The sequence below is a fragment of the Colletes gigas genome, unplaced genomic scaffold (assembly GCF_013123115.1).
Source record: "Colletes gigas isolate AHSC1104 unplaced genomic scaffold, ASM1312311v1 Colletes_gigas_Sc00020, whole genome shotgun sequence".
Taxonomy (NCBI): domain Eukaryota; kingdom Metazoa; phylum Arthropoda; class Insecta; order Hymenoptera; family Colletidae; genus Colletes; species Colletes gigas.
In genome coordinates, this window is record NW_025106649.1 from 3,119,310 (window position 1) to 3,147,107 (window position 27,798).

Below are 27,798 nucleotides of genomic sequence, written 5' to 3' on the forward strand. Positions count from 1 at the left end.
ATCTAGACTTTTTACGCCAACTACATAATGAGTATACAAATTACAATACACGTTGAATGAAAGAAGTATTTACTACTAAAAAATACTTTAAATAGGTAAATCACATATAAAGGAAGAAATGTGATATTACACTGCCAAAGGAACAAAATTAACAATCATATTTACTTCAGTATGGAATCATATAAGCCTTGTTTTATATCTTGTAACATGTAAAAAGATATAACGAATAGTGGAAGCGTAATTATTGTTTTTGGTATACCTTGATTATTATAGTTAAACATTATTGTTAGTAGTTAAAGAATGTTAACAATATTGTATCATACATAACTCATATAATCCTTTCTTACATACAGCTTTCTTACATAAAGTGACAATTTTTTGCTCTGTACATTAAACAGTGTCTAAAACTTCTTAAAGCTGTAGCAATACTTCATAAAATATTTAAATACAATAGTGCTCCTGACTATTTGTAAATACTTCAGAGTCTGTTATAAAGAACTTTCAAATAGCTGCCTCTTTTCAGTGGAAGAGAAAACGTACAGCTAATGTAAACTGTATAATGAAAAACAAGTAATAAGAAGACATATTTCAGTTATTGTGGGCAAGTTAGTAATACCAAATATAAATAGAACTACATTTATAAAACTATTTGTATGCAAGACACAATGAATTATGATTCATTTATGCAGGTCCCTGGAAGTATTAACTATACAAGTAAAATGTACTTTTTATATACATAACAAACACTTTTCTATAAATATCAAGTAGTATTTAAATAATTCTGAAATTTCCAAGTAATTTCGAAGTAGCTATGATTTGTGACGCATTTGTTAATTAACTCTAGCATTTTTTTATTGAAGAGTTAATTGCACTCTAGAAGTGCATACTTTGTTATACTTCTCTTGGTATATAAAGAAGTAATTAGTCTCTTATAATGTTCTCTTGTTCATACAACATTTCATGCTTTATAGCTTGCATTTTCGATGTAAGTTATTATCAATTCCATTTGTATGAACTTGTTTGAATTACAAAGTAGAGTAGTGCCCACATAAGTGACCGAATTTTTGTCCACTTAAATGACCGCGGTTATCCTCACCAATTTTTAGAAGCCAAGCACCTTTGATCATCGAGCGTAACTTGACGCCGATCGTTATGGATACATTGTATATATGATTTCGGGTGCCAGCTATTTTATCTCACTCGCACTTATGCTTTTTCCTTATCTCCGTTGAATTCTGAGAAGTAACCATGCCCACATAAATGACCGCGGCCGGTCCCGAGCGCGGCCACTTATGTGGGCACTACTGTATATAAATCATAAATTATTCCCTTTTCAGAATAGCTAATTGCATGCTGATATTATTTATATGTATAATTAATAAAGCTATATTTATCTACTAATAGCTTTAGCTTGTTGTGCTTTGTACATTTTTAAGACTTTCTTACTGGGTATTAAGGACTGACTTAATCCTGGCCTTTTTTTACGTTTATTCATTTGGTTATTTTCTTGATCTACTTCATCATCATCATTTACTGGCACTTGACCATTATACTGAGTCTGACAAATAATTGTTTCTTGAGGTGCACGAATTGCTTCTAATTCTGCTGCTGTACGATGTAAGTCAGAATCATGTGCAAAGGTACAGTTATGGCCAAAACGACATCTTCCTTTTCTGTAATTCCAACAAATCTTTCTACCATTTATCATTTTTGTGTCATCTAGAGTTGGAGTCATTTTGACATGCTTTTCAAGAATTGCACTCTTTGCTCTTTCTGCTTCAACAAACGGATTTGAGAAGACTGAAGTTTTCATGGTGGGTGTGCCGTTAAAATCAGGGGTTGGTAATGGAAGTTTCTCTTTGGAAGCTATATTATTTGGTACTCCTTTGTTACTCTCATTATTTTCTTCATCCTCATCTTCCTCTTCCTCTTCTTGAACATCATTATCATCATCATCTTCATCATCCTCCTCCTCTTCTTCTTCATCTTCTTCTTCCTTAAAACTAAGGGTTAGGCAATATCAGATTACAAAGAACAAGTTCAATCTTACGTGTAAGCACCAACTGTGTCTTAATATATTCATGCTAATGTAAACATAAAAAATAATAATACATACTTGTACTGGGAAGATTATCTTTGCAAAGTTATCTATTAAACAATGTTATGCACAATGTCCACTGTTTGAACCATGTATATAAAGATGTTGTAAAAAGATAGATACACGGTAAGAGAAAATATAACGGAAAACTATTAAATTAAAAAAAATTGATGATATTACGTTTAAAATGAAAGAATGTGAAATAGAAAAGGCAAACATATATCCTCGATGATCTTCGTTTCATGACTACCTGTACTAACGTGGCAAATTTAATACATCGCAAGAAATAACGCACGACTACATGAAGTACATTACTAACATAATAACAATTTAATAGGTAATCATGTTTTAGGATAAAATTATAGTAATTGAGAGAGGTTATATAAAGAAGGAAAACAAACAATGAAGCATACAAGCTTCCGTTGGTGAAAGCTTACGTGTTATCGGCACTGTCCGAAACATCGTCACTGCTACTTTCCGAACTTGAGGAAGCTCCATAATCCGCAACCAAGGAAGCCATCTTTCTTATACAATTAATTAACAATATACCTTAACAAACACTAATCTAATATAACCATTATAAACTGTTATGCTACTATCCACACTAAGAAAATGCGGCAACGTTGCGAAACAGACGTCACCGGAAGTTAATAAGAACATTATCGTATTTTCAAAATTCGCGGCAATCACAAGATTGTTGCGTAAATGCTCGAAACTGAATCAAAATAACTCTATTTTTATTAAATTCATTTCATGTGGTAGCGAATTTTTGCTATAATAGAACAAATTTATCCAATACTTTTACAACATGTTATAAATAACGCAGATTAAAAATTTATTTGCTCGTAAATGTGAGGAGAATACTTACATATTTATTTATTATCCAAAATATAATTTGAAATACGAGTGATAATAAATATACAATTACATATTATTGTGAACATAACATGCCACAATCACTTATACTTAATATGCATGCAAGATTTCTTTCTAATTGAAAGCTGTGCCATATAGAAATCATTCTCTTGTCTAATCCTATTTTTTTCATTAATAATCTTGTATTTGGAACACCCAACCAATACTTTCCTAATGTTGGAACTGCATCATTATGACTTTTATTTGCACTTATGGTGTTTGATTCATTTTCAGTGACCGGATTCCACTGAGTAATCAAATTAATAGTAATAATTGATAAATTAAATTCATTAGCTATAAAGTGGCATATATTTGCTAAATGGTTCAATGTAGTTGTTATTGTATGATCATTAGTGAATTTAAAAATTATTGCTGGCAAAGAATCAATAATTATAATCCTTGTACGGCATTCTCCCATTTCTTCTTTTAAGGCAACTGTTAACCAATGTAACACTTTAAAAAGTTGATGCAAACTTTGCACATTGCATACTCTGATTCGTTCCATAGCTTCATCTATAACCTGAAGTTAAAACAAAAACTATATATTTGGTATAATACATTTATTATATGTTTTGCAATAATATTATTACAATTATAGAATTATGGTACCTGCTTACTGCAATTTTTTCTTAATAGAATTTGATTTATTCTTGAACCACAAAAATCTTTTTTTGTATCAATATAGTGTACAAGACTATTGGGTCTAAGGGCAATGTTACTTGCAATTGTTAAACACAACTGTGTTTTTCCACTTGAAGATATACCACATACTTCATATATTTGACCAGGATAAAAACCACCTTTCAACAAGTTATCTAAACTGTTTGGTTGTGTTATTCATTATCATCTTTTCAATTAACTTCAGACTATACTGTTTTAATTATAATACCTTTCTAAATCACTGCAAATTATATTGCTCAGTTCTACACTAAGTAAATCAGAGGCACATCTGATTACACCTCCACATTTTCTTAAAATATTTCGTTTAAGATTAAGTATATCCTGTAAATTTAACCTTAAAATTACTACTTTATATTATTTAACGCGATATTAAGTCTGATTTCGAAACGTATGATTTGATTTTTCTCGTAACAGGGTTATATATACCTTAAGTGAAAGTCCTGAAAAGGTTGCCAATTTTTCAGAATTCTCAATTATAAATTGACTAACGGTACAAATGTGTTTAGATCGTAATTGTGCTATTACAGTACCTGATAATTTCGGATCTATATTTGAACTTAATTCTGTCATATCTAAGATTTTGTACGTTTTATTCGCTACTGACGAATGTAAATTATAAAATTTTCATTCAAATAGTATGTATATATTTATTTTGTATCTTTAAAATCAACCAAGTGCAGAACCAATATAACATAAACTTCCGGAAAATTAAAATTAACGAATCCACTAATTTTATTCGAATTCGTGTGATACGCGTAAAGAATTTACACGGTAATATAATTTAATTTTTAAATATTCGTGTAAAAAATTCATAATTATTTAAAAAATGAAATAAATATAATGTTTATCTTCAATCGTTCGTTTTAAGTAGAAATTTCAAATCATTATCGCGCATACTACGTAGATCAATGTAAATATAGCAGTGGTACCCAAAAGATGATGCGTCGAGTACCGAAATGACCCCAGCGTCATTCTTACGATTGTACGTATTACATGCGGACACCTTGTTAAGGACAGTAGAATCGTGCAGAACGAGAAAAAAGTGTTGTAAATTGGAGTATACCAATTTTTACTTGTTACTTCAACATGATTCGTTTGCAATCTAACGTAGATACAATTACGATTTTCTCTGTGAAAACTCATAGAGAGTTTATCATTACGTTTAAAAATGTGTTTAACACACGTTGTCCCATGAGAAGACTTCGCGCATGTGTTCGCTATCAAGATTCTAATTCATTCGAATTTGGTTAGAAAATCGGGTAAATGTCGAGGCAAAGAACATCGTCGCACGAAGGTCAACTAAAGAGTGAGTAGAAACCTTTTTTTTCTTGTTTTAACTCTGTCTATTTTTTTTCTATAATCGTTAAACATATGTACTGGCGTAAGTAGCACGTGGTGTGATTAAGCACGCATAACGTGGCAACCATGTTGCGTTTAACTATGAAATTTGATCGGAATTAAAAAATATTATATTTTTTTACAAATCTAATCTGTAAATAATAGTTTATAAGTTTCATACTTCGAAGACGAACGAGTTGATCAGAGAATAGATTTGTTATAAAAACGTTATAAGGGATGCAGTGTCCGTAGATAACAATTTTTAATAAATATTTTAATCTTCGTGTCGTCAAATTTTTTGTGGAAGAAGTAAAATAATAGTATATTTACGATAATAATTATATGGAAAATATAATTATGAGAGACGAAGCACGTGATATGTTGCTAGAAATACAATAGCAAATGTTTAAGAGAATACATAGTCTTATGATATTAATTGATCTGTTTTATAAATTAAATCGTAACATTTGGATAACTGCTTCATATCCGATGCCAGGAGTATAAAGTGATGTAATGCTGGATGTAATGTATGCCCATATTTGTCGGTCACTCGTGTATAACCTTATAGAATCGTTACCAGAAGACTAACAATTTATTATTTTAAAATGAAATTTCTACACCGACGTTATTAATTTTGTATAAATATTTATTTTACATTCGATATTCGGAAAATTAACACTTTGTTAAATAATCAAACAGAATAAAACTTTTAATTTCTAAGATAAGTATTCTATGGATAAAGTTTGTGCCATAAATTAATACGTCGTATTATTTATTTATTAATAATTTGAACGTACGTAACAATTTGTGTAGCCATGGATTTCATGGAATAAATAAGAATTCTACATTCAGGAATAATAGTTGCTGATTTGATTTGTTAGACGGAAAACCAGTCCTTTTAATATTTTGCCCAGTAACCAATCGGAAACGCTTCGTGCTGCCACGTTGCCAAGTATCCGGTTGAAACCAGCCAATCGTAGAATTGGTGCCCAGCCGGAGCGGCATCTCTCCGTGGCTTGTGTAAACGTGAAGCAGCAAGCAGCACTCGGTCTGGCCGCGGTCGAAATTTGTCGGGAGCCGTCGCCATGTTTAGAAGTGTGTGCGTCCTTGAGCGAGTCGAACGAAAATGTTCTGTAAAATATTAGATATAGCTCATGCACTGTACATTACGTGAGGTACCTAATTGCAATTTAACGCTCGTCGATCACGGGTGTAATAATTATTTTCGTGGATGGCTCACCTACGTCGCAGAATTTTGTGATTACATTATGGTAAGTCCGCCCTCCTATCAGACCAACGCCAACATGGCGGACGAAAAATTTCCTTTGTATCGCCGCGAGGCTCCACTGACGCAATTGCGAAAAATATATTTTCTTGAGAAGCGATACAGTTTAAAAGATCAAAGAAAGTATTTTTACTGCCGAAAAGCTTGTTCGATAAACTGGCGCGACGATTGTTGTTATTGTATTAAGATAAATTGACATTTTTCTAATAAGAAGACTTGACCGCCCTGAATGCTTGGTATCAGACGTTCGTGTATTCGTCGCAATCTTTTGATATTGTAAATGACATCGCCCATTTCACTCTGCAGCCGATTGTGGACACGTTCTTTCCATTCCTGATGCTGTATTTTTGAATGTATTTTTTCTTCTGCGCAATACGCATGTTTTACAAATTCCAATGTGATGCATCAGTTAGATCGACGGAGAAATTTTGATTTCGGCGCTTTTTTCACAAATCAATTAACGTTCTCATTTCGACTCATTGGGTTTACCTTACTTGAAGCAACGTTAGAATATGCATATTTGGCCTAAAATTATATGATAAATTGTTTACACACTTTGAACAATTGAAAAATAAAGCATTGTTAATAATTAGTGAAGTTATAGTTTATGTTGTTTCTTACTTGTTTTCTTTTAAACTAGCATATTTATGTTTTGTTTTAAAATTATGGAACACTTGTGTGTAATTACTAAAGAAATGCTGCTCCTAATATTATATTTTATAATTTGCAATTTGAATTATCTCTAAATTCTTTTACTTTTTTATTAGCTTCTTTTAACCATGATTTGTATTTAAACATGGTGTATTATTCCTAAATGAAAGTTGGTCTATAAATACAAAGTAAATAATTATTTTAAATATTTGTATTTTATATCTTTTAAATATAACTGTGAAGCATTATCTGTATTTACCATATAGTTGTAACATACCAAAATAAACAATGTAATATCATTTTTTAATTTCTTTAACCAGTGTTATGTTTCAGTATGTTAGCTTTTAATTATTTCTTTTATTTATTTTAAATTGTTTTCAGCAGTAAGTAGTATAGTACATTTGTTAGTAATTTTTTGTACGGGTGTTTACAATAACTTTTTATACATATTGCCAATATATTAAATTATAATTATAAGTGTGAAAAGTATTATGAAGAGTAACGAGTTTTGTTTTTAAGTGTTTTGATTATGAATATTTAATATATTTTTGAATTAATATTACAGTGTGATGTGTGATGAGTGATAAGCAGACTGCACCTACTTTGCCGCCCCTTAACGGGGGTGGAGGAAACAATGGGGGAAACAATGGAGGTGCACCACAACAAACTGTTAGTTTACAGCAAGTTCTTGCCACTGCTCAAGGACTTAATGTTCTTACTACTAGTGCTGGACAGCAGTTTGTTATTACTTCACAGGTTCCTGGCCTTACACAGGTATATATTTGAATCGAGTCATTTTATGTACAGTACATAATTTGTTTTTATTTTATGTTTGTATTATTATAGGTCATACCAAGTAATGCAACGACAAATGCAAATATTCAACAAGTTGGTGTTACGAGAATCGTTAATATCACTGGCACGCCCCCACGTGCAAGTCCTGTGGGAGTCGCGGGTGCAAGTAATTCACCTCTTGCATCTCCCTCCCGCCAGAATTCGCCAAAAGTGGTTTTAGCAACATCGCCGAAACTTGTTCGAACTTCTATCGGGAGCATGTTTGTCACACCAACATCTCAAGCCTCTATGCAATCACCACCTGCGAAGAAAAGGCTGAAATTAACCGATTCCACTGAAAAACCGACTGCTTGTGCTGACGATACGATGAGCTATAGAAGAAGAATTATGGAACATAAATTGAAAAGAATGCGTGTAATAAGAGAGAAATATGCTGAAAATGCATCAGAGTTATTCTTTCTTCATGCTGGAGGCAATATGATGGATTTTCAAACTTGGAGGAAGAGACCACCAACGCCTCAATATCTGCATTTTTTACGTCAACATAGATTAGATCCGGAAGATGATGATGAGGATTTAACAGTGCCACTGCCAGTGATATCAGAAATTCCACTAATACCTACTGTAACAACAACTGTTTCCACAATAGTTCCTGTGAGTCAGTGTACAGAAGTAAAAATCTCGGGTATGAACGTTACACCAGTTGCAGTATCCACAACATTGCCTGCTGCAGTAGCTCAACTTAATCAACAAGGTAAGCATATCATCGTTATGTGTGTATTTGTAATTAATTCTATGATATTTATAAATCCATCTTATGGTAGTTAACACTCTCCTAATAAGACAATGCCCATTTTATATTTAGCACCAATCATTTTTCCTAGAGCAAGTAGAAGGCACATAATTATTTTTATTATCACAAAAATGTAAGAATTACAGAAAACGATAGTTTATAATAGCACTTCATATACTAAAAGCTTGGTATAAAAAGACTTATGAGCAGATTTTGATACATTATCCGCAGATAACTATAACATTAGTTTTGTCCTTTTTGGTAAATATACATATGACAATGTGGAAAAACAATTCAAAATTTTAGTATACATTTCATATCAACTGTATAATTAATTTGCGTAATAGGACACGTACCAGGTAGGCCTCAAGGGGGCCGCCATGGCATGGTATTTGCCTTCAGAGCAGCAATTCAATCTTCACCAGTCACCGTTCACCCTCCACCTACTTCTACTCTAGCACCTGCGCTCATTATAGGTGATTACTGCAGGCTTATCATTTGATGTTTAGATGCATTAATCTTTTGTAAAATCCTCAATGAATTTTTTGCAAACTGACTTTCGAAATCCTCGTATATTCTCATTACATACAATTTTTGTTTAGTGCTTTTTGTGTGCCAAATTATATTGAGATGCAATCAAGCTTAATAAATATATGTTAGCAGTTGATATAATTAAGTTTTACAATCCTATTTACTGTGTACTTGCATTAGATATCATCTTGCACTGTTAATAGAAAAGTTTATTACAGATTTAACTAAATAACTAAATAAGTAATGCATGTTGCTTCTTGACTTACAGAAAAGGGAAGGGTAGTTACTTTTATTTAAGTAAAATACAGGTACAAATATATTGTGTTACCAATAGGGTACATTTTTTCTACAGTTGATATTTTTTAAGCGCAATCATATAATCCCATGGTTCCCATCAACAGTGAGTTCTTTCAACAATAATTATTCATTACATCCATTATGGTACTGTATCCTTATCTATACTATAGAGCATTTGTTTATATAATCCCACAATTGACGGCTGCTCCAAATTAATATATTTTGAAGTAGTCTACTCTTTGCGGGAACATTAATTCACAGCATTGTATGGCTGTCTAGCAATATGATTTTCGGCCTAAGGGCGCTGTTGATACATGCATTCTAGTTTTTTCAGTTACAGTTTATTTGATTTTCCATTGGAAGTAATTGTTCTCATATTTAATTTTTCTTCTGTCTTTTTATTAAAAAATAATTCGTTAATTGTTACAGGTAGTGCACCAATAGTTCCAGGTTCGCCAAAGCCTATAACAACAATAGCAGCAAGTAGTGTAGCAGATAAAGTTTCTTCAATAGCTACGACTGTTACGACAACAACAACAACAACAGCAACTACTACTACTACTACTGTAACAATTATTCCTACTGCCCCTCTAACTGCAACTACTACCACTACTACAGCAAAACCATTAGCTTCGCCTACCACTACTCCTGCTCAGCCTGTTATAAAACTTGTTAAGTTACCTGCCTCTAATGCGGCTATATCATGTGATATCACGAATAACCAAGAACAAATTGTAGAAAAGGCAAAACAGGTACGATGATTCTTATTAAGAGCACTGTTTAACCATTAAGCATTTGAGAAAGTACTTAATTCAATTCGTTGATACTATTTGTAGGAAGCATATGTTATGCAGAGGATTGCCGAGTTGCAACGCGAAGGATTATGGTCGGAAAGAAGATTACCTAAAGTACAGGAACCACCTCGTACAAAGGCTCATTGGGATTATTTATTAGAGGAGATGGTTTGGTTAGCCGCCGACTTTGCTCAAGAACGAAAGTGGAAGAAAGCTGCCGCAAAAAAATGTGCTCGCATGGTACAGAAATATTTCCAAGAAAAAGCAATTCAAGCACAAAAAGCTGAAAAATCACAAGAATTAAGGCTAAAGAAGATTGCTAGTTTTATTGCAAAAGAAATTAAAACGTTTTGGACTAATGTCGAAAAGGTAAGCTATTAGAACTCATCGTTTACACGCTCGTTTGTATTTCAATTAAGCATACACTACCCCACACTATTAAGCCGACATTTTTAATGCATCCAAGTTGAAAGTGTGTGCTCGTTGTGGGAACAGCAAAGTCTGCTAATTGTGTATGGTTGTATTGATTATGTAGATGCAATCAAAGAGATGATGCAGGACATTTATTTTACAAAATTTAAATTATTTATTATGGTTACTCCACTTGCGCGTATTTCACTTGTTCTTTTTTTCTTAAAGTTGGTGGAATATAAGCAACAAACGAGGCTCGAAGAAAAAAGAAAACAGGCATTAGATCAACATTTAAATTTTATTGTTGGGCAAACGGAGAAATATTCAACATGGTTGACAGAAGGACTTAATAAACCTGATGGTTCTCAAAGTATACCAGCCTCTATCAACAGTTCACGAATATCTTCGCCGATTCCTCCTAGCAAATCTCATTCTGACGGTATGTTAATCGTATTACATGATTGTACCATATTGTTTTGTAAGAGAATTAATACAGTTACGCTGCCCAGAGATTTTTATGTCGATTAACGTATTACTGTTTCAATATAGAGGATTTTCAACCAAACCAAAGTTCAGACGATGATGAAGAAACTATAGCTAAAGCAGAAGAGGAATTAAAGTCTGTAACAAATCATAAAGAAGAAGTTGAGTTGTTAAAGAAAGAATCGGAAATACCATTAGAAGATCTTTTGAAAGATTTGCCACCCAACTACTTAGAAAATAGGAGTAAAAGCTTATCACCCGCGCCAAAAGAAACTGCAACAGAAGTGCGTTCACTTTTTATTTTAGAATTAGTATTCTAATTACATTATCAGTTGATATTGTTAATTAATATATAATAACATGTATCAATCTTTCTAATAGGAAAATGAAAAGACGACAGATGGAGATACAGATTTTGTTGCGGCATCGGACGAATCCTCGGATGAAGAAGAAACTATCATGGAACAAGAAAAATTGGAAGAAAATGCAGATTATAAACAAGAATTGGATGATCTTAAAGTATATATACAATTTTTTAACGTTACAAAAGAAAGATATAAGTCTTCCTGTATACGGAATTTAATTCTTGTAGGCTGAAAATGAAATGTCTATTGACGATCTTATGGCCAAATATGGCAATATTCCGGACGTTCCAATGGATGTTGATCAGGAAGGTCCTGGTCAAGGTATGTAATGTAAATTTATTACAAATTATTTCTTCGTTTGATGCTAGTTTATCAGTGATGTTACTTTACCTATCCTGACGGTTCAAGAGATGGTATTCATTTTTTGATTCCTATTTTTTGATGTGTTTTGAGGCATTTGTCTGAGATATTTAACATGTTCACATAAACGTATCGATTATTAAAATCGACTATGAAAGATCAGTGTATATTATTCGTTTAGAGTCGGATAAAGAAAGTGTGAAAGAAGACGGTCAAGAGAATGACGAAGAATCTACCAGTAATGAAAGTGAAAGTGAAGAAAGTGATAATGAAATCGGAGAAGAAGAGTCTCAAACGCAGAGCGATAATGAAGCCGGTGTTGGGCTGAAATCTCTCCTAGAAGATATATCTATGGAGAAATCTTCAGCTGACAAGGTGAAATAATGTGTTGTATTTAAGTTTCTATTGTGCTAAAGGATGTCAAGATATTAATATATTCGTAATCTCAACAGACTGCAAACATGGATCACTCGGAAGCTCACAATGAAATGGATAACGTAGCGGCACTGGCAGAGAGCATTCAACCTAAGGGAAATACATTACTTACCACCAGTGTAAGTAATTTTAAATCATACTTTTGTTTAGTGAGATTTTTGAGAATTGAGATAGCCTTTCAATCCAAGGTGGTGTAGCAGTAATTTTTTGCACATTACCATTTTCGAAAGGCAGAGTAAAGGTGACGTGGTTTTTAATAAAATAAATGAAATTGTTGATTTGTTTTAAAAGATTGTCACTACAAATGTTTTGCAAATTTTACATATTGAAATTATATTTTTAACCATTTTCTTATCAAGCTTTACACTATATTTTAGGTTGTTACGAAAATACCATTTCTATTGAAACATCTTCTCCGAGAATATCAACACATAGGATTGGATTGGCTTGTTACAATGTACGAAAGGAAATTGAATGGCATTTTGGCCGATGAAATGGGTTTGGGTAAAACCATTCAAACGATTGCCTTGCTCGCACATTTGGCGTGCGAGAAAGGTAATTGGGGCCCACACCTTGTAATAGTACCGACGTCTGTAATGCTTAATTGGGAAATGGAATGTAAAAAATGGTGCCCTGGTTTTAAGATTTTGACTTATTATGGAACACAAAAAGAAAGAAAACAAAAAAGGACAGGTATTAATTCGTTCTTTTGATTATATATAACTAAAATATAAAATACGATAGTACATGTACTACTTTGTTTTTTTCCATCTCAGGTTGGACAAAACCTAATGCTTTTCACATATGTATAACATCGTATAAATTAGTTATACAGGATCATCAAAGTTTTAGAAGAAAAAAGTGGAAATATCTAATATTGGATGAAGCTCAAAATATTAAAAATTTTAAATCCCAGAGATGGCAATTATTACTGAATTTTCAAACCCAGAGGTAAATTTATATAAAATTTTATCGAATGGTAATACAGGGTGTTCGACCAAAAATTTTAATGGGAGATTAAAGTTCATTTAAAGTAGACCTTACATCCAATGTATTTTTTCGTCCCATTTTTCTAGAGCTCTGGAGCTCCATTAATCGCATTCTTCGAATTTTGAATCATTAAAATCGTTCATTCCGTCCAGAAGTTATGATTTTTTAAACATACGCATGAAATTTCGGGGGAACATTTCTGCCCACACTGTATATTTTCGATAAGGAATTTTGTTCTCGAAAGCGTGTAGGATTTTGGGAGTATGTCTATTCACCAAACATGATTGCAATTGATCCCCGCAAACGAAAAGAATTTTTTCAGAATGATTTGAAATTTTTTAATTTAATTTTTTAATAACTTTTTAACGAAACCTCAATCAAGAAATTGATATTCTTGATTTTCGTCTTATTTTGGCCTTTAGAATCTCCCATTAAAATTTGTCTCAGGGGTGGCCGAACATCCTGTATGCACACATGAATTTCATTTCACGCGAAGTTTCATTTTATTCTGTGCAGGCGATTATTGCTTACTGGTACACCTCTCCAGAATAATTTGATGGAGCTCTGGTCTTTGATGCATTTTTTAATGCCAAATGTATTTCAATCGCATAGAGAATTTAAAGAATGGTTTAGTAACCCCGTTACAGGAATGATAGAAGGAAACAGCGAATACAATGAAAATATTATTCGTCGTCTGCATAAGGTCTGTACGTAGTTTGTTTTTGAAATTCATTTATTAAAATATTCGATTACTCGCTACCGACACAGACACGAGACAATGTGTTACGTATCTGTTTAATATAAATAGCGAGATATTAAAATAGTTCTCTTTTAAAACTCGCGTGTCACTATATATACATGGTATGGCATACGAATCCTGTCTGGAGAAACAATTCTAACATAACTTCTAGCATATGTTTTTGCTTTTTTGCGAAAGTTGTGGTTCTTTCATTCATCCAGCAATTGTACATTTTGTAGGTTTTACGGCCTTTTTTGTTACGAAGATTGAAAACTGAAGTAGAAAAACAATTGCCCAAAAAATACGAGCACGTTATAATGTGCCGTTTGTCAAAACGACAACGATATCTGTACGATGATTTTATGTCTAGAGCAAAGTAAGCATCATTTACCCTTTCTATATTTTGCACACATTTGAAAACTTTTTAATTATACATTCGTTAATTGTCCCTTTTTTTACGTTTACTTTTAGAACAAAGGAGACTTTGGCTAGCGGTAATTTACTGAGCGTCATTAATGTATTAATGCAATTACGGAAAGTGTGTAATCACCCGAACTTGTTTGAAGTGAGACCTACAGTGTCGCCATTTCAAATGGAAGCTATTGAATTTGTTACAGCCTCTTTAATATGGGGTGCTCTTGATTACAATCCATTTAAGGTAGTAATTTAATGCTCCTCGTTTCCATTTTGGTTACTTATGTATTTAAGAACCGAAAAGATAAATGTGTTTATCTTGCAGCATATCGATTTATGTAGTATTAATCTTTTACTATGCGATTTGGAGTTTACCTTTACTGCATTTGCGGCACATAGAGTAAGACGATTGCAGACGCCGCGAAAGCTTATAGAAGAAATAGATAGCCAGCCGGATCCACCCCCCAGATGCCCATCTGGAAAAATTAAAATCAACGTTAGATTGTCTAATCAAGTTAAACCATCAACTATGCCTCAACAGACTCAAACAAAGTTAAAGAATTTTGCTGGTATATTGCCTACCCCAAGAGTTGGAACATCCCCCTTAATAAAAACAATAAATAATCAGACCACTACAGGACAAGGTAATTGTCAGTACCATTTAAATTAAGATTAAAATTTTTCCGATCTTTGTAATTGATTTCTTGTGATCTTACCATTTCCATATTATATTGATCGTAGGTGTCACTTTGAGAGTTGCAAGTGGTCAACAATTACAAGGATATTCCGTACAATTAGTACAACATCAGGGTAGCGTCAAAGGTAATATTATCTTTCTACCTTACGGCTTTTTTCACACGTATATGTTACATTTATTTCTAAAATCTAAAACCCTTTGCATCATCGATCAGTGGTTGCACTCAAACTGTCGCTGTGTAATCATTCTTGCAATGGTGCTACAGCAAATTGGTCTTGGGCCAGCTTGTTTATAATTATACATGTTATAGGCATTCTAGAACCGAAGGCACATATTAACAAAAACTTACATTTCGTTATTATGTATCATTTGTAAGTCACAATATGTGTAAAACATTTGTTGTGTTTGCTTCGAAAATAGCCATTCCTGTTGGAACACTAGCACATAACCCACAAAGTACAACAGTGACACCAACTACAGCAGCAACGAATGCACAGAGGATTACAGTAGCAAATGCAAATATCAGAGATGGACTGCAACGACTAGCCACGCAGACAGTCACAGTTAAACAAGGTGATTCCGTCCAAAGAATAGCAGTGCCTAGTTTTGCACAGCTGGTTCAAACATCTACTGGTAGACATATCATTCTGACTTCGAATCAGCAAAACACTAACACAGGTTTGTCCCATGAGTGCTCGTATCCCACTGACCCCCATTTGTGATCCATGTTCAAGGCAATGTGAACCTACCTTCCTTTTTCATGTTATTTATACGCACATTTTAATGAATGTTATTAAAAATAATACTCATTCGAAGAATAATACAAGATGCATGATCATCAATAATGTTTCCTTATGTTTGTGGAGAAAAATCACCACCATAATTCTAAAATAAAAATTTTATATACAAATTTCTAAATTCGGTAACAATATGTATTTAATCCCTCTATCTTTGCAGTTTCGTTTCCAGTAATGACACCGAGTGGACAACGTTTAACGGTTTTATCTAAATCTTTGATGGGCTTGTCTACCTCGGCAACTGCGGTAAATAAAGTTGTAGGGGGAGTAGTGACAACGACAAGTGGAGCAAGTGGAAGACCTGTAATGAGGGTGCCACCTTTGAACGTAACCGCTTCTCAAGTGCAGTCTTCTGCTGGCAATGGACAATCGCCACAACAACCGATTCGTTGTGGTATTGTTACCAGACATGCACAAAAAGAATCTGAAAAGGCACAAATGAAAGAACGTCCGAAGTCCGAATTTTATTTGGTAATTATCTTATTCATAGTTCGCGTTGCAGTTCAAGTCATAAATATTAAAGCTCTTTAGACTCGAACTTGAGCCTTCGTATCCGTCGCTATTCACTAATCGATTAAATTTTCTGCAGCCACAATTGGAAGAAGAGCGGAGACAGAGAAGACAGGCCAAACTTCGTCTTATTGCAAAAATTAACGAAAGAAGATGCGCGGCATGTCCTCTGTATGGCGAAGATTTGTTTATGGCATTGCGAATTGGGAAACCGTCTACGGCATGTCGATGGCATAATGGTTGGGTACATTGTAGTACTGCTAAAGAGAATGTGCGTACGCGAAGGCAATTTTTTTCTCGTACAGAAGCGCTTGCGGAGGCGATAAACAGTACAGAACAAATCGTCGAAGAACTTAAAGAAGTGTTTGAAAGGTATGTGTATAAATAAGAATTTAAATATATTTTATTCGTTTTAATAATTTTCCGCTTGTTTCATGTAATCTAATCTTATCATTACAGGTTTGTTGTTCATGTTCCTGCTGTGTGTGCACCCACGCCGCGTTTTCATGTTTCTCATCCACCTCCCCATAAATTATTTGGTCAACGACGTCTGCAAATGGAATTGCAACGTCAAATATCGCCGAAATTTGCATTGTTTCATCCAGTAACTAGTGCAATGATGACTCAGTTCCCAGATCCCAGATTAATACAGTACGACTGTGGGAAACTGCAATCTTTGGATCGACTTCTCAGGAAACTCAAATCCGAGAATCATAGAGTTCTAATTTTTACACAAATGACAAGAATGTTGGATGTACTGGAAGCTTTTCTTAATTTTCATGGCCATATATATTTGCGTTTAGATGGTACTACCAGGGTAGATCAACGACAGGTAATTATCAAGTTGCTACAAATGTTGTTATTATTTGACTTGTATTTTCTTTCGAACGCGTTTCATATTGTCACAGGTTTTGATGGAGAGATTTAACGGGGACAAGCGGATATTTTGTTTCATTTTATCGACGAGATCCGGAGGTGTGGGTGTAAATCTTACAGGAGCCGATACCGTTATATTTTATGACAGTGATTGGAATCCTACAATGGATGCCCAAGCGCAAGATAGGTGTCATAGAATAGGTCAAACACGGGATGTACATATCTACAGGTATGTGTAAAGAATTTCGTACAACAACTTTCGATAAGTCACTTCTATGACTCATATGTACATATATCAAATTACTATGCGCGTTACTATATTTCAGATTAGTAAGCGAAAAGACCGTGGAAGAAAATATTCTGAAGAAGGCCAATCAAAAGCGACTGCTCGGTGATTTAGCTATCGAGGGTGGTAACTTCACGACTGCTTATTTCAAGAGCGTGAGTATTTAGTAATTGTTCAAAATAAAGAAAGTGCACTTTAAACTAGAATGTGTTCATATTCCGATGTATAGAGGATGTTGCATTGTACGTCGGAAGTACGGCATTATTAGTGTATAGAACATTAGTTGACAGTGTCGAAGAACTTGAATAATATATTGAACAAAGTAGTCAACAAATACGACGCAACTAGAATTCATGTCGTTGTAATTATCATTTTTACAGTCCACGATTCAAGATCTTTTTAATGTCGACCAAACTGAGAGTGATGCAACAACACGAATGGCGGAAGTATTGGAGCAAAATCGAGATCGAGAGAAATTCCTGCAGAAGGATGGTCAAGGATCGTCTCAAAGCGTAGAGGATAAAGTGGCGATGGGTGCACTTGAAAGTGCTCTCGCTGCTGCTGAAGAGGATCTCGATGTCCAAGCTGCGAAAACTGCTAAAGCGGAGGCTGTTGCCGATTTGGCGGAATTCGACGAGAATATACCTTTAGACGAAGCGGATAAAGATGACACGCAAGTTAGCAAGGCTGAGCTTGAAGTACAAAATTTGGTATCTCAGGTAAGATATTATAATATACAGGATGTATCCTAACTACGGATGGGCAAGGATAGCTCGGTCAGTGAATATTGAATACATAAATATTTCAAAGATTGAAATTCCCTCAAGTTAGGATACATTCTGTATATGAAATTTCATCTAGATAATGGGGGTGATTGATAAGGAGGTACATTTGCTGAAAATAATTTTCTTTTCCATCAGCTCACGCCTATCGAACGTTACGCGATGAAGTTTGTCGAGGAGTCGGAAGGTGCATTCTCAGCGGCGCAGCTTGCTGCAGCGGAACGCGAGCTGGAGGAACAGAAGAAAGAGTGGGAACTCGATCGGTTGCGAGCGTTACGCGAGGAGGAAGAGAGGCAAATGCGGTTGGTCGACGACGATGAGAAACCGTTGACGTTCGGACGCGAGGACGCGCAGAATCAGGTTAATAGTGCTAGTAATTCTAAGAAATTAGTCAGTAAGAGACTCCCGCCGAGTAGAAGGAGGAGGAGGTCGCGTAGGAATAATAGTAAAAGTGCTCAGGAGTCGGATAGTGAATCCGAGACTACCACAGAGTCAGAATCAGAGTCTCAAGAAGATGTTGTGGAAGACAGTCTCGACGAGGAATCGAGTCACACCGAAAGTCAGAGTCAAGGCGGCGAAGACGAGGAGGAAGAAGAGGAGGAGGAAGATGAGGAAGAGGAGGAGGAGGAGGAGGCGAACGATCAAAAGAATTCCGAGCGCGGGGGCTACCGGAAACGTAAAAATCGTTCGAACAAATCGTTCAGTCAGAACCATTTTGATCTCAACAGTCCAAGAACAAGATCCAGGGGCAACGTGAAAATAAATCTGTGGACGTTGGACGTGAGTCCAATTTTACCTGGTATAAAACCCAAGTGTCGAGGCAGAGCCAGCAATATGCGGAAGCAACGGGAGCTCGAGATGAGAATGAAAGCGGGGGAAACTTTTGTTTTGCCTTTACCGCCCACCTCGAGTCCTAAGAAGTCGAGCAACGTGAATACGTCGGCTAAGACGGACGAAGAAACCACGTCTGCCATCAAAGGCTCGATCGAGAACGTTGAGAATTGTAAAGTGGTCGCGAATCATTGCGGCGTGACAGTGTCTTCGTCGAAAGGAAAACTTCGGAAGAGCACGGAGACAAAAGACGATTTTAATTCTGTTATCCGTTTAGATTGTTTAGACTCGGAAGCGTGTTTTCGATCGGATGATTCTGCGTCCAGTTCGTCGGAGCAACGTAAAACATCGGAGTCCAGTGAAACGGATATGAATATCGATAGTGTACCATTACGGGATCGAATAGACGTACCTTCGGTATGTATCGCGCGGTCTCTGCAGAATCCAACAGTGCACTGTAACGATCTAGAAAACGATGCACCTCGTAGTAGCGAAAATACTGAAAATCTTGACGTCAGTTTTGTTTCGCAGAACCGTGGGTCTTGTTCGCCCGCGGCAGAGACGGGCACTTTAAAAATGATCTCCGACTCAGAACTAACGGAAGAGATCAACGTATCGGAAGATTTGTTGACAACTTCCTTGAAGAGCGAAAAAATTGTTCAACACACGGAGGAATTTAAAAGAAAATCAAATGATATCGATCATTTAAATACGACTTTCGAGAAGAATAAGTGTTTAAAAGAGGAACGATCGGAGGATAAAACCGTGGAAAAGAATGTCGGCGATGATGAAAGTAGCGCGATCAGCCATTCGGAAACGAGCAGCTCTGTCGAGACGAATGCGAACGCGAACGCGAACGCGAACGTAAAACAGCTGACGAGTAAGGAGCATTCGGACGATAGTGTCGTGAATTCACGCGCAAAGAACGAGGCCGCTAACGGAAACGTATGTATCTCTGTGATAGAAACAAGCTCTAGTCAGGAGGTCGGTAGCGAAGACAACAAATGCGAGAAATCGGTCGAGGACGAACGAAAAGTTCGATCGGTCTCGTCCACGCGTAGTAACGACAATAAATCTCCACCTCCTTCCGCGGATTGTTACGATTCTTGCGACTCTGCCGACTCTGATCTTAACGTAGAGGATAAAATCAAATTTCGAAAACCGGACACAGGATTGTACGGAGTGACCACGAGAAGCGGTAGAATAATCGCTGCAGACAATTCTGAAGGCAAAGACACGGATACGCAGGTATCGTTGAGCGAAAGAAAGCATCATCAAGGAAGCGAAGTTCCAAGTTTGAGTAGCGCGCGAAAAGAATTGAGTAAGGTGTCGGCGATAAAGAGACCGGATACACCAAGGCCTAGCATGGAACAAGGTAGAATCACGAGGTCGAGTGCGGGTCGTTCTTTCACGCCTCCACCGAGCAACAGCCCCGCGAAATCTTGTTACAGAAAACGACCCGACACTCCTTTCCCGGAATGTTTTAAGTCCTCTCCGCGGCCAGTGACGAGATCATCGGCCACGCCCGTGAATTCGCCGGTACGAAACGAGGAACAGAGCGCCGTGTCGTCGTACGAAAAACCTACCACTCGCAGTTCCAAGTCCTTGGACAACGGTTTCGTGAATCCTGCCCTCCCGTTTCGTAGAAGTAGCTCGATACCACCGATGAAACCGGTATTTGATGCGAAAGACCCTGGCAGCCTTACCGTGACCAGGTCGAAAAGGGTCAGCGAGTCTTCGAGCGTGAACGTAAGCGCTACGAAAAGACGACCGGACACGCCAGTTCCTACTTTTGAACAGATGTCAAGAGTCACTCGATCTGGTTTGAGTTTCACGGTGAATTCGGGGAAATCGGGCTCGAATCACGTGACCCCGATCAGGGGCGTGAAACAAACTCGGAAATCGGACTCGTCTTGCGACTCGAAGACACAGGAATCGTCCCTCTCGACCACGAACACGGATTCGAACGGAAACGCTGTCGCTTCGGAGGAGATCACGAAACCGGACAATTCGAGTTTCGTTGAAACGAACGAGAAGCCACAGCGGACCGCCAAGGTGGTCGCGATTCTTACTCTGGATACCAGAAACAATCTCGCGAAAGCATCCGGTTCCGTTTACGGGAAGTCTTCGAACTGCAACGACGCGAAAAACGCCAAGAAGAGCAGCGGCACCGACTCTAATTCCACCGCGCCCGACTCCCCGGGAAAGAATTGTTTGCTGCGGATTTCGGACGTGACTTCCAATTGTAAATTAGACGGATGGTGCGGTTCCGGAGTGGACGCTGGCTCCAGGGATCATCGTGTGGCCACCGGCGTACTCTCGAACGTGGAAAGTACTTACACGAATTCCGGAAAAACGGGAAAAGCCTCGACGGCGATGAACAAAAGCGCGTCGTCGTTGAACTCGAAACTTAAAACGGACAAAGTTCCGTTGCCTGTACAGTCGACGGTGATAGCGTTGGTCGATCTGGACAACGATCCTAATTACGACTCGTCCGACGGGTCGAAGAGGTTAAGAAGAAAAATTAAACGTACGCGATTAACGCAGGCGCAAGTAGTCGACACGTTGGACGACGAAGAGGAACAGATACCGCCGTCGAAGAGGTCTGTTCGTTCTCAGTTACCGCCTCCTCCTCCCCCTCCTTCTTCGCAGACGGCTCAATTGGAAAAGATAAGTAGCGGCACCGTGTCTTGAGTCTCGCTGAAACTATCGCTGCGATATTTAGCGGCGCGTTTGTATAAATATTCCTCGACGGGATTCGAGCACGCGCGAACGCCATTTCGGACCGTGGGTTCGGAAACGGCGCGCGCGTGTAACCCGAGTTATCAAATTCTTTTTTCTTTTCTTTGTTTTTCACGTAATCCTCTTGTATATATACGCATAACCGAAGAAAGGAAAAGATGAAAAAGTGAGAAATTCTCTTTCGTTGTACCAAGTACACGCGTGTAATATTTTTAGCATTGTAAATTTTGTGCTCTTCTGTAAAGGTTTCCCCCGTGAACGCCTTTAAGCGACATTGTAATTTATACTTGGTAATAAGAGAAAGAAAAGAAGAAGCAAAACACATCCACGACTGTATAATATTAGAGATAATAACGAGAATTCACAAACACGTAAACACACACGCATACAAAACAACACGTACACGTACACGTACGCATTATAACTTAGTTCGTTAGCGACGTCGCAAAGATTAATCGCGATTCGCGATCGTTTTTGCGACGATCGATCGTATAAAAGAAAAAAGAAAATGGAATAATAGACAGTCGAGATCGGAGGTAACAGGAAACGGTAAACAAAACAAAAAAAAAAAGAAGTAATACCGTGAATGCGCCGTACTTTGCTCTCGTGTAACGCTTTGTACATTACATAACTCGCAAGGTGACGACCTGATTACATGCTAGACTTAAGGAGTTACTCGTTTAATGGTATGCCCCACTGTAATATTTAAGTTGCGTGCCTGTATTTTGTATGATCGAGTGAGTCCGAGGAAGGAAATAAACAAAATATTCCTTGCTACGAAGACGATGTGTTTTCTTATTTCTTGGTACGTTTCCAAGTCTGTTCGATCAAAGGTTCAGTTCCGTTTTGGTGTCAAATTTTGCTCAGTGTGCTTGGTTATATATACACATACGTCGAGATCATCGAACGAAAGACGATCTTGCGTTCTCGCGATGTTTGGTGTGGCAAGGCTAACATGACCGCACATTAAATAGAAAAGAAATACAGATTTTTTGCAACTCAGATGATATATAGCATGCAGTAGAAAGCTCCAATAATTATTTCGAAAATGGCACCAAAACACTGCCTTTGCCATTCCAAACTTGGAGTCAGCCAAGGTATAAGCAGGCACATTAATGAGCGTCTTGCACAACATTCGAGATCAAAGTGACTTGAAGGAATTTACGCGAGATCGAAGTAAACGAGATGTTTAAAGAAAGACGAATGAGCCTTTGAACGAGCAAAGTGTTATGTACACTTCCTATTCATTTCCTAGATATTCCAAGATCGTTTATTTGTTCGGTTTACGTTGCATTCTTGTGACTTTACTTTTAACCAAAGTATTACGAAGATACGCGTTAAGACGAAGAGGAAACCAGTTTCGTTCAAAGTTCTTCGAATATTTGCATAATTCAAAATTAAATACAGTGTGCACCACGCTCATGCTTTGCAAACTTTCTTTTAAGTCTTCTCGAAGCAGATTTTTTACACTCACATCTACGAATTAGATCTGATAGTCGTGCTTTAATATCTTGCAGATATGGTTGTCGGACGACAATGTGGAGCAAATGCCGGTTAGTATAAACGTTATATTTTATATATCGATTCTCTTCTAAAGAATATGGTTGCATAATAATTTTAATCGTCAGATGTGGTGTCCACCAACGCCTCCAACTACGGATAACGATGTTTACATCGATTATTCTTTGGGATTCCTTTATGAAAACACTCCTATGTCGGAGGCCCAGTTGCCTCCAATATACATTAAGAAAGAACAAAAGAGAAGCAGAGTCGACGTTGGTGTTAGCGATCGCGATGGTACGTAGATCTAAAATTACAATATGATCGAATCGTTCTTCTAACGATTATGTAATCGAGCCTAATTGATTTGTTAGGGCGACGAGCGGTTAAAATGAGACATAAAGAGGAATCGGTGTATGCGCCGAGATCTTTGTTCGATCGACCTTCACCGGCAATAATGAAGATACGTCGTGACATGAAGTTACACAAACATAGAATGGTACGACCATCGATACCGATACCAGGCATAAAGCCTTCGCATATGTCGAAATCGTCTGCCGATCAAGAGCACATTCTAGATTGGATGATACACGAGGATTGGGCCCTTCTTCAAGCAATTCAGATCTATCAAGGGTTGCCGCTAAATCTAATGATTTTGTCTCCTGGCCACACACCCAATTGGGATTTAGTTGCGGACATAGTTAACAATACTTCCCGAATATACAGGTCTCCTAAACAATGTAGAAGTAGATACGAATCGGTAATAGTACCGAGAGAAGAAGGAAAGTTACTTTACGACACCACACCGAAAAAACAAAAGAAACAGAAAGGTGTTTACAAGATGCCTCAGGTGTCCGAGGTATATTACGCAATTTTTATTGTACATTTGAAGGGGAATGATTGTTAGCAAGCGATGCTCATGTTTTTTTAATCGTCTTCTTTTAGCAACAAAGTAAAACAAACAGGCCAATGAAAACATCTCAATTATATAATCAGGATAAAAATCATTCTTTTACATTAATGTGTTGTCAAAGATTCGATACCATAAAATCTGTTTCCAATAAGAGAACATCCACCGTTAAACCGCTGCTCGTTAATCCATTGATGAAGAACCCCACCAACGCTGCAGTTTTAGCTGAATGTGGTATTCAGTACGATAACCCTTTGGCTCCTATAGAAGTCGCGACACGACGCGCTGACAGGATCGCCAAGGAGAAACTGAAGCACGCTGTTAGTATAATACAATACATTGTATTTACATTAACTAGAGCTTATATTCTATAGCACACACAATGTATTTTATACGCTCAGGTTTTAACGGCCGAACAACAACAACAAGTAGCCGCTCGTCTGCTACAACAGCAGCAGCAACAACAGGCTCAGCAACAGCAACAGCAGCAACAACAAATAAAACTGCAACAGCAACAGGTCCAACAAATTTCGTCGAGTACCGCGAGTCCTCAAGTACATCAACTAGCCCAGGTCGTTACTACCGTTGCAACAACTGGCCTGACAACGATGAAAACTGTTACAACAATGACTAACGTTACTACGTGCGGTGCAACGGTCGCCACGTCGACTGTAAAAGCAAGACAAAGTGGAACGTTGACCATGCAGGATGCCCGGACAACGCCAACTGTCGTCAGCGTGGCCAATCTTCAAGCTGCGCAAAGAATAGCAACAGCGAGCTTGGTATCCGCTGCACAAAGTTCACCCGGGGCTGCGCAAAAGGGTATCGTTGGGGGTGTTACTGTAGCGACTGCTTCCGGCAGCAAGACGCTAACCGCTGCACAGGTACAGTATTACAGACAGCAACAACAGGTGCTGCTGCGGCAGCAGCAATTGAAGGTACTGCAAGCACAGGCTACGAGCGGTCAGAAAGTGTCGGTGGCAGTTTCTGCCGCCGCAGCACAGCAAAGAGCCACATTGATGAAGCAGGGTATAACTGCTGGCACCGTTTCGCAAGCAACTGTTGGGAAGCAAACCGTAGAAATGGCCGCTCTGATCAAACGACAGACATTGCAACAGCAAGCAAAAGCGGTGGCTCAAGTACAAGTACCCGCACAATCTGGCCTCACACCAGCGCAAATATTCGCGCAAGCTGGTTTACAAGTACAGCAAGCTGGAACATCGACCGGTGGTACTCCAGTTGCTACTTTGGTGAAAGCAGCGAACGTTGCCGGGGTGCGTACAGGGACGCCTCAACAAATACGCCAGCTCGCCCTTCATCCGCAAATTATCACTCAGAGGAAATTACCGGCCCAGAAAGTTGCCCAACTGACGCAAGTCGCTGGTAAAACTGGTGTTCAGACGCAGCTGATTGTACAACAGAAATCCCTACCTGCGACCATGACCGTACAGCAGATACAGCAAGTTATGAAGCACGTTCAGCCGTCAGCGATGCAACAATTTACACACGTACGTTTTTGCTGACTTTTATTCGTCTTTTTCATACTAACTAATATTTAAGAACGTTATTCTGAGGAATACTGCATAGAAAGAGTCCATGGATTCATCAGACTGTCAAAAGGGGTCTGTGGATAAGAAGAATTAAAAACCAGTGGTATATATATATTAATTCGTCGCTTACACGGTATTATGATTTCAGGTTTCTACGGGACAAACGGGTTCTCAACCTGGTCAAGTGGTGCTAGCAAAATCCCCATTGCAGACGCGAGTAATTCCTGTCGCGTCGGCCGCTTTAAAACAAACGATTCAGGTTGTGACTGCGAGTAGCGCTCAATTGCGACAAGCTACACCTGCTCAAGGTAAACCTATCGTTACAACTGCAAGAGGCAGTCCCGGACCTAGTCAAGTTAGATTGCAAACTATCGCGCATTCTGTTCATCCTCAACAAGTACAGCAACAACAACAGCAATCGCAAACGCAACAAGATGCCCAATCGAAGTGAATGTGCTTTACAACTACTATTGCTCGAATAGATCAAGTATTACGAACTGTCTTTTAAATTCATGTTGATGAGATGAAGCCATGTCGAACTAAAGATTGAATTTGACCGCTCTTAAAAAAATGAGAACATTCCAAAAGATATTACATGCAAGGTGATAGCAATCAGTTCGATTTTTATTGTAACAGTTATAGACGATAGATTGGCGAAATATGGTGAAAGGTATCACATCTTTTCTATTTTAATTTTATCTGTGGAGTGTGGCGTATCGAACGCAACGATAACGATAACTATTTCATAGTTTGATCAGTATTGAGATCTCTCAGTTTGATGGTTGTAGTATATCGTCTTTCAAAATTTGCTGGCCGAATTTGTATGTAATATTAATTACTTACAATAACTTTGTTGCACGTCATTATTTTGAGGGAATTACAAGATATCATTACTGTAAAGTTGTCATAGTTATTTTTATTTACCGAATGCTCATGACACTGATGACTATTGTAGAATTACATAATTGATGATGCAATTTAGCGGATAGTCTGTTGTTTATCCTTCCGTTTTTATTGAAATTAGAGCCTGTTCGGAATGTAATCATTCGCATCTTAGTACTTAGTCACAAGATTTCGACAAAATAGGTTTTTAGTACTAAACGATGCGACTTCGTTTAAGGGGTATGTATATTCAGTTTTGATTTTAATATATTCCGCGGGAAACAATTAAGTATTTTACAGAAGACATTCTTGCGATGCACTGATTGCGCGGTAAACTTATTTTTCTTCAATTTGTGAGGACTAGTACGAAACGATTTACCCTCAAGAAATACGCTTAACTTGTCGATACACATAAATGGAGAAAAAAAAAAGAGTAACAAATAAAGTTGCGACTGTATATGTACCTATAGTTGCCTGTAGGATTTAAAAATTTCGTTCAATGATGCGGTGTTTATACTAGGATCTTTATCGAATTGTGTAAGATTGTACTAATAATAATATATAAATATGTATAATTCGTGTATTATAGACGCTAAAATAAATCTCTCGTAAGTAATTTGGAGTACTTTGTCCGTGGTGTGCATGCGCATGACATTAATGCCTCAAATTTTATCACAAAAACTATTATATTAGGTTTGTACTTCAGTGGGCGACCATATAGTAGATATGACCGGATATCTCTCTATATCAGTATTTCGATACTTCTTGAATGTTATAAAAAAATATGATGTTCGCGTGAGCCCACATCCTATTACCGCATGAATTCTTATTATAGTTCAAGGTTTTCAATAAGTATATCTTGAGAACTAAAAGCAAGTGACTATGCATCTGCAATTTTCTGCTCCAGAACACTTGATAGCAAAGTGACTGATGTCACTTAATAATGACATATCCTCATCAACACACTTAAATCTATTGATTAAATGAAAAATAACTGCTATTTCGGTTATTCACGAGTAGAAAACTAAAGAAGCATTTTTTTTTGTTTGCATCGAACAAG

At 37.1% G+C, this 27,798-nt stretch overlaps 3 protein-coding genes across 10 annotated transcripts; 1 reads left to right on the plus strand and 2 right to left on the minus strand.

The window, feature by feature from the left end:
* Positions 1-161: 161 nt before the first annotated feature.
* Positions 162-2,709, minus strand: LOC122400870 (myelin transcription factor 1). Its single transcript, XM_043402602.1, has 2 exons — positions 2,536-2,709; positions 162-2,003 (listed from the first exon to the last, which is right to left on the minus strand). The coding sequence occupies exons 1-2, from the start codon at positions 2,616-2,618 to the stop codon at positions 1,391-1,393; spliced, it is 696 nt and encodes a 231-aa protein (XP_043258537.1). The 5' UTR covers positions 2,619-2,709; the 3' UTR covers positions 162-1,390.
* Positions 2,710-3,029: 320 nt separating this feature from the next.
* Positions 3,030-4,264, minus strand: LOC122400894 (DNA repair protein RAD51 homolog 4). Its single transcript, XM_043402629.1, has 4 exons — positions 4,121-4,264; positions 3,903-4,015; positions 3,623-3,833; positions 3,030-3,533 (listed from the first exon to the last, which is right to left on the minus strand). The coding sequence occupies exons 1-4, from the start codon at positions 4,262-4,264 to the stop codon at positions 3,030-3,032; spliced, it is 972 nt and encodes a 323-aa protein (XP_043258564.1).
* A 429-nt stretch (positions 4,265-4,693) lies between these two features.
* Positions 4,694-27,325, plus strand: LOC122400912 (helicase domino). Of its 8 annotated transcripts, XM_043402662.1 has the most exons (33): positions 6,155-6,303; positions 7,534-7,742; positions 7,815-8,517; positions 8,904-9,032; positions 9,814-10,136; positions 10,221-10,547; positions 10,818-11,028; positions 11,139-11,356; positions 11,454-11,591; positions 11,665-11,758; positions 11,979-12,172; positions 12,250-12,351; positions 12,610-12,925; positions 13,009-13,183; positions 13,739-13,925; positions 14,201-14,337; positions 14,433-14,619; positions 14,701-15,025; positions 15,117-15,197; positions 15,493-15,750; positions 16,030-16,340; positions 16,459-16,751; positions 16,839-17,211; positions 17,288-17,484; positions 17,582-17,696; positions 17,922-18,260; positions 18,462-18,683; positions 23,414-23,449; positions 23,525-23,693; positions 23,771-24,255; positions 24,342-24,626; positions 24,708-25,814; positions 26,005-27,325. In XM_043402662.1, the coding sequence occupies exons 2-33, from the start codon at positions 7,545-7,547 to the stop codon at positions 26,305-26,307; spliced, it is 8,538 nt and encodes a 2,845-aa protein (XP_043258597.1). In that variant the 5' UTR covers positions 6,155-6,303; positions 7,534-7,544; the 3' UTR covers positions 26,308-27,325. The 8 variants fall into 8 exon arrangements, with proteins under 8 accessions (XP_043258590.1, XP_043258597.1, XP_043258589.1 ...); XM_043402655.1 differs by lacking the exons at positions 6,155-6,303; positions 23,414-23,449; positions 23,525-23,693; ... (2 more) ...; positions 24,708-25,814; positions 26,005-27,325 and adding an exon at positions 4,694-5,000 and having other exon boundaries at positions 18,462-23,363; XM_043402654.1 differs by lacking the exons at positions 23,414-23,449; positions 23,525-23,693; positions 23,771-24,255; ... (1 more) ...; positions 24,708-25,814; positions 26,005-27,325 and having other exon boundaries at positions 18,462-23,363.
* Positions 27,326-27,798: the final 473 nt, after the last annotated feature.